The 6,417-nt window shown below is 38.5% G+C and overlaps 1 protein-coding gene across 1 annotated transcript in view; it reads right to left on the bottom strand.

The window, feature by feature from the left end:
- Nucleotides 1-1,265: 1,265 nt before the first annotated feature.
- mmp23ba (matrix metallopeptidase 23ba) overlaps nt 1,266-6,417 on the bottom strand; it is a 28,715-nt gene continuing 23,563 nt past the window's right edge. The window contains exons 6-8 of the mRNA XM_062054566.1: nt 5,775-5,885; nt 2,603-2,729; nt 1,266-2,529 (exon numbers count right to left, since the gene is read on the bottom strand). Of these exons, the coding sequence (XP_061910550.1) occupies nt 2,355-2,529; nt 2,603-2,729; nt 5,775-5,885 (413 nt within the window). The 3' untranslated portion in view covers nt 1,266-2,354. The remainder of the gene's footprint in view (nt 2,530-2,602; nt 2,730-5,774; nt 5,886-6,417) is intronic.

The following is a 6,417-nucleotide window of genomic DNA, read 5'->3' as shown; positions in this document are numbered from 1 at the left end:
TTACAACATTTTTTGGTGGGCCACAATACTAGATAGTTATGGGCCGACTATTGCTTGGATTTTGTGTATTCCGAAAAACCAGCGTCCTCTACAGTAGACATTTGATTTTGGGCTTTCAATTTTTTCAGTTACTGGAGCACTCTTCTGTTTTTAAAGTCTTTCTGAAGAAACATGCTAGTCAAAGATCATGTATATGACAGCACTGTAGTGCTTCTAAGAATCTGCTGCAAAAATGTGAGCCAAAAGTTTTATTGAACTGAACTTGTAGCCACCAGTTGTATAGCCCGAATGATGAAAAAGAGGCAACCTAAAATGGAACTAAAGCAACATAAATAACATTAGTTTTTAAAAAAGGACTTAAAGGGGGGGCCTTGAGGAATGCCTCAGGTATGTAAATCACAAGTTTGTTCTATGTTTGCTAGCAAGGTTGAAATGTCAATGCAAGGACCTGCCAGTGTGGGTCCAAGTTCCTGTATGCAGCAGGAGTGTGGTAGCCGTTTGTGTTATTTATATTTCTGTAGTCCTACATATATTAAGTTAAATTAATGATTTGTTGTTTGATGAACTCTTGGGCCTACTGCGCTACTACACTTTGGTGTTGGTCATTGTGGCGGTGTTTGATGGGTACTTGGGCCTACTGCGCTACTGCACTTTGGTGTTGGTCATTGTGGTGGTGTTTGGTGAATACTTGGGCCTACTGTGCTACTTCACTTTGGTGTTGGTCATTATAGTTTTGGTAGCCATTTTTGTGTTATTTATATTTCTTTACTACTGCATATATATTAACTTAAGTTATTTATTTTTTTAATTAGAAAGTCATTTATTTACATTGTGTGTCATTCACAGCACCTGTGACGAAAGCATATTAAGGCGCACAGGTGAAACTGATTAGACAAATGTCGGGTGGAGAGACTGCAGGGTTTCCCACACATTCATTTATTTGTGGCGGCCCGCCACGAAAGAATTACGTCCGCCACAAATAAAAAAAATATTTTATTTTTTATTTTTTTTGTCCTCTCCAGCTTCTCAGGCAAATCATATAGTTGATGTAGATGCCCATATCGGCTGTTCAGATTTACTTTACAAAAGAGAAGTGTAGGATACTTCTCTTGTTGCCTTATTTGTATTTGACTTTATTAAATGTATTTATATTAGGAACACAACATGTGTATATAACAAAGGGTGCAAAGTCTGCAGGCAGTAGGAAACACATGGTTAAGTGTAGGGAGTAAAACTGATGGCAGTCTAAAGTTCAAGATTTTTGGAGCTCTTTGTTCAGTGGATCAGATGTTTGATGAAGCTCTGTGTCTATCTACCACCACTACTGTTTACTGTTTCTTTGTTACTGACTGTGGCAGGACACCTCTGCCTCTGTTTCACTTTATGTTGCTGGTAAATAATATGGTTGTAGTAGTAGGCTAAAGTTAAATTATTTAATATGCACTAATTAAAGGGGCAGAGGTTTGAGACATTTTAGCTTTTATATTTTATAAGATATATTTTTTTTAAGAACCACAATTAATAAATATATTTCAGTGAATAACTTATTGTTCAAATCTGTATATAAATATGTACATAAAGTGTTGTAATTATATTGTAAAATGGATGGATGGATGGACGTTTAAAACAAAACTGTTATTATTAATTAGTAAGTATACATTTTTGAGCCTTTTTAGAGAAAATCAAATCATTGTAGTAAATTATGCACAGTACTCGAAGATGTCATGGTGACCACGCCCATAGCCATGCCCCCACCGCCACAGGTATCTTGGCAGTTTATGGGGAACACTGGACTGGCGGTGAAAACATTTTTTGACCACTGCTTACGCAACACTTAAGCCTAGTTTTGTTTATAGCTTTGTATGTAGTTAAAGTTGTTTTTGTTAACCTTGGAAAGAAAAACTTTTTTTTTTTTTTTGCAAATAAAGCTATTTTTGGAAAGACTTAGTAAGTTGTAGTCGGATGTGCGTATGAAAGTGCACCACCTGTCCTGGCTCAGCCCACTGGCTTTGGTTTAGAACCTGGAAAAGCTTGGAAAGGCCGATACTAGGAGCGTTTTGCTGTTTTTAGGAATTGGATGCAAAAATATTTCAATTAAATTTGGTGGCTGGTATGATGTCATTCCCTGGCTGGATTTGGTCCCCGGGCCGCCAATTTAATAACATTTGTAGAATGACTATTGTGATATGTTGTGGTTGTCTACGACCATGCATTGCCAGTTCACAAAAGTGCATCTTCTCATGGAATGTTTATTTGATTTGCACTATGACTGTCAACAGTACAGTTGCATAGAAAGTACAAAAGATAGAAATATGTGCCCAAGTGTGTTTGTGTGATTGTGTGTGTGTGTGTATTCAGAATCGCACGCGCACCCGCCACGAGTAGTTGGTGAGAACTTTGTCTTTCTTCTTCACAATGCAGGTGTACAATCCCTCGTTGATGGCGTTGGCCACTATCGTGATGTGGTCGTCTTTCAGGGAAATGTAGTTGGGATGCGAGTATTCCAGCAGCTCGCCGTCCTTGTACCAGCTGAGAACAAGATGGCGCTCCAAGTCAGTCAGCAGTACACACTCACACTGGAGGTAAGATGAATGATACTCACAATACTTTGCCTTTCTTGGATGCTATTTTCTTGCCGCAACGGAAAGTCAGCTTTTTGCCTTCGACGACAAGCTTGTGTTTGGTCCTTGGGGGAGTTGGGGTGGGAGCCACAGTGGGAAAGGGGAATTCTAGGAAAGGGGAAAACAAAAAAATTAAGATCTTGCAAGAAGGAAACAGTATGGACTTATTGGCTATACGATTAGGTACACCACCACATTTAATGAAGTCGAGTGGATCTTCCGTAACGTTTATTTGTTTCAGACATGCTTAAGTTACATCACATGGTTATATTTGCATAATGTAGCATAATTATTCACACCATATCCAGTGTTTCCCATAAACTGCCAAGATACCTGTGGCGGTGGGGGTGTGGCTATGGGCGTGGTCACCATGACATCATCGAGTAATTTGCATAATTTACTACAATAATATGATTTTCTCTAAAAAGGCTAAAAAAAATTATACTTACTAATTAATAACAGTTTTGTTTTAAACGTCCATCCATTCATTTTACAATATAATTACAACACTTTATGTACATATTTATATACAGATTTGAAGAATAACTTATTCACTGAAATATATTTATTAATTGTGGTTCTTACAAAAAATATATATTATAAAAATATAAAAGCTAAAATGTCTCTTAAAGCTCTGCCCCTTTAATTAGTGCATACTAAATAATTTAACTTTAGCCTACTACTACAACCATATTATTTACCAGCAACATAAAGTGAAACAGAGGCAGAGGTGTCCTGCCACAGTCAGTAACAAATAAACAGAAAACAGTAGTGGTGGTAGATAGACACAAAGCTTCATCAAACATCTGATCCACTGAACAAAGAGCTCCAAAAATCTTGATCCTACACTTCGCTTTTGTAAATCTGAACAGCCGATATGGGCATCTACATCAACTATATGATTTGCCTGAGAAGCTTGACAGGACACAAAAAAAATATATATATATATTTTTTTTTTTGGCGGCCTTAATTCTTTCGTGGCGGGCCGCCACAAATAAATGAATGAGTGGGAAACACTGATATCTTATACATGTTAACATGTACTTTTGTAACAAATACCATAACACAAATTCAAGTCCTGCTAAGCGTAGTTCACATATTGACGTTTTTTTTGCACTGTAAGAGGTTTTTTACAGGTGGTCCTTGTGGTCTGTCCCAATGATTGATATAAACTGAGTTTAAGTGTAACTTGCAACTACAATAGAAAAATACAATGATAAAACGCTTAAATACAAGAATGAACAGTAACTAAACCGAGCACTCCTTACTTTTTTCCCTGTGGTTGGGAAAGACAGATTTATTGTGAGGAAGAAGCCTAAATAATGAAACCACTAACTACACTGCTTATCACTTTCCGTTTCATAGGAGCAGATCCTTTGACACATTTTAGAACACCATCTTTATCCTTGATGATTATCGCAGTGTTTGAACAGCTTGGACCGAACATGCGGCCAAAGTTGCTTTCTGCACTGAGCATTTTAAGATGACTGATTTAATGTCATCTTTCACTTGGTTTAAAATTTTAATTTTACACAATACCCCCAGAAGAGTCTGCCTCACGCTTGGAGACATAATGGAGATTAAATTTACAGAAAAGAACAAAAGTGAGCACAACTACGGATTACCCATTTATGTATTTTTTTGACTACACACTTGTAACTAGTTCCTTTTCTTTTTGTACAACTTCAATAATTTACAGGACTTTGTTCGTAACCACTAAAGGTCATAAAACAAAGACCACTCGTATTGGAGGTAATATTTTAAAGGGGATCTTTGATGGTTTTGATCTACGTTCAATACGCCTCTTTGTGGTCTCGATAATATGTATTGGATATGCTTCTAAGTAAATTTTGCTCCACAGTCACTTTTTAACCTGTGTTTTGAGTCTCTCTGCCAGATGTTTGTTTCTGGAGGTGTTCCCAGACTGCAAAAAAAATACACCTCACCCTCTCCAAAAGTATCCTAATTTATCTTTTGAAAATGTACTCTGTTTAAATATATATCTTGAAGTTGTCGCCGCTATTTTTTTTCCCCCAGATACGAACAAAAAAAACAATGAACATCATATAGATTTACTCGGTCACAATATTAGGTATAACTGCGCACACTGCGATCAATGCAGACTCTGCATGAAAAAAAGCTGCTTTTAAATGGCATTTACGTCACTGCATGTCACACGTCTGTGTTATTGTGCGCATGCAACAATTAATATAAAATAAGGTTTTATTGTGTTTCCTCAAACTCCGCTGGCCTCATAAAGAGCTCCTCCCCCTCTGGCTGATAGCTTTACTTAATGTCCAAATAAGTACGTCCACCTCGCTGTGACATCACAATGCAGCCAGACTGCAAAATACTGTACAGAGGCATCCAAAACTGGGTGCAAGCTCACGCCCAAAAGTGAACTTTATGATATGAAAGAAGAGAAAAATCATCATAGGTCCCCTTTAAATGTCGCTGAATTGAGGCCTCTTGCGTTATGAGAGACTGGATTTGTGTGATGGATCTCATTAAGGTCTTGTTAAGCAAGCCTTCAGGAACCTTATGTGATGATATCGCTTGTCCTCACAACCAGCTTGACCCTCATACAGTCCAAACCGTATCACAATGGACACTTAGTTCTCCTCCTAAACTTGTGGCCAAGCCCAACAGTCCACCTTGGGACCATGGAGTCAAAGAGAACAGTTTCTCTCTAATGAAGCAGAAATCCAAATTGACCTGGTGTGTCTCTAACCCTGAAGCCACAGTCTGAAATTCCAGTGGTTTGGAGGAGCTTTAGGAATTTTCCACAGCTATACAACGTCTCCCAATCAACAATGAGGAACAGATTAGAGCGAGCCAAGGAATCGTATCCTCCTGCCTCCTCGCTCTGTCCCTTGTTGCTGGCCCAAAGCAACAACAAATCTGGGCGAGTTGTGCAAGAGGGGGACCTCACAAGAATGTGTTGTGTTGTCAGATGTCTCATCAATTTTACAAGTAGAGCTTGTCTTTGCTGCGTGGCTGTCAACACATTTGCGCCATAAGGTCACTGTTCTAATCCTTTGGACCCGTTGGCGGACGTTGCTACATTGGCAAAGGGATCACAGCAGCTCCTTTATACTGCTCAACCGAGACAAACCTACATCCCCTCCACTCCTTGGACCGCTGCTCTCTTACCGTAACAGAAATCACAGCTGGAGGGGCAGTGCTTCTGCATCAGCTTGCGCTTGCTGTCACAGTAGCCTTTACGAGCCCACGCCGGACAGATGAAGAGCCGGTCCAAACATCCTGGACGAGACAGGAGAAAAGTGAAGTTGATAACTGAGCTGCTTTTGGTTCAAAAGAAATGCGTACTCGTGTAACATGTCATGAAATGTATTCCCATAGAAAATAAATGGAAATAATAATTAATCCATTCCAGGATCCATCTATCGCTATCATAAAACCTTCATTCACTGTAGAGGCAGAGTTTTCAGCAACATTTCAACATTCTTCACTGTCAGACAAGTGTAAAAGGCAGTTAAGCTTTGTATAATTAAACTTGTCACTCATGGTTGAGGCGTGACTGAAGTTTACAGACGTGGAGATGACTCGATCTGTCAACTTTCTCAGGGTATCTGCGGTGTTTTAAAAAGTACAAAATCCAACAATTTGAATTTAAGGGCTTAACAATTTCTTAACTTCCATCAGAATATTGCAAAAAAAAACAACAACTGTAATACGACTATGAAAGGTCTTCAAAATATATTTGTTTATTCAAAACAAATGCCTAAACTTCAGGCATTTTTGAAGGTGCTTTTCATACTGTAACTACAAAGCA

The sequence above is a fragment of the Entelurus aequoreus genome, linkage group LG07 (genome assembly GCF_033978785.1).
Source record: "Entelurus aequoreus isolate RoL-2023_Sb linkage group LG07, RoL_Eaeq_v1.1, whole genome shotgun sequence".
Taxonomy (NCBI): Eukaryota; Metazoa; Chordata; class Actinopteri; order Syngnathiformes; family Syngnathidae; genus Entelurus; species Entelurus aequoreus.
This window is presented reverse-complemented; position numbering and strand designations above follow the sequence as displayed.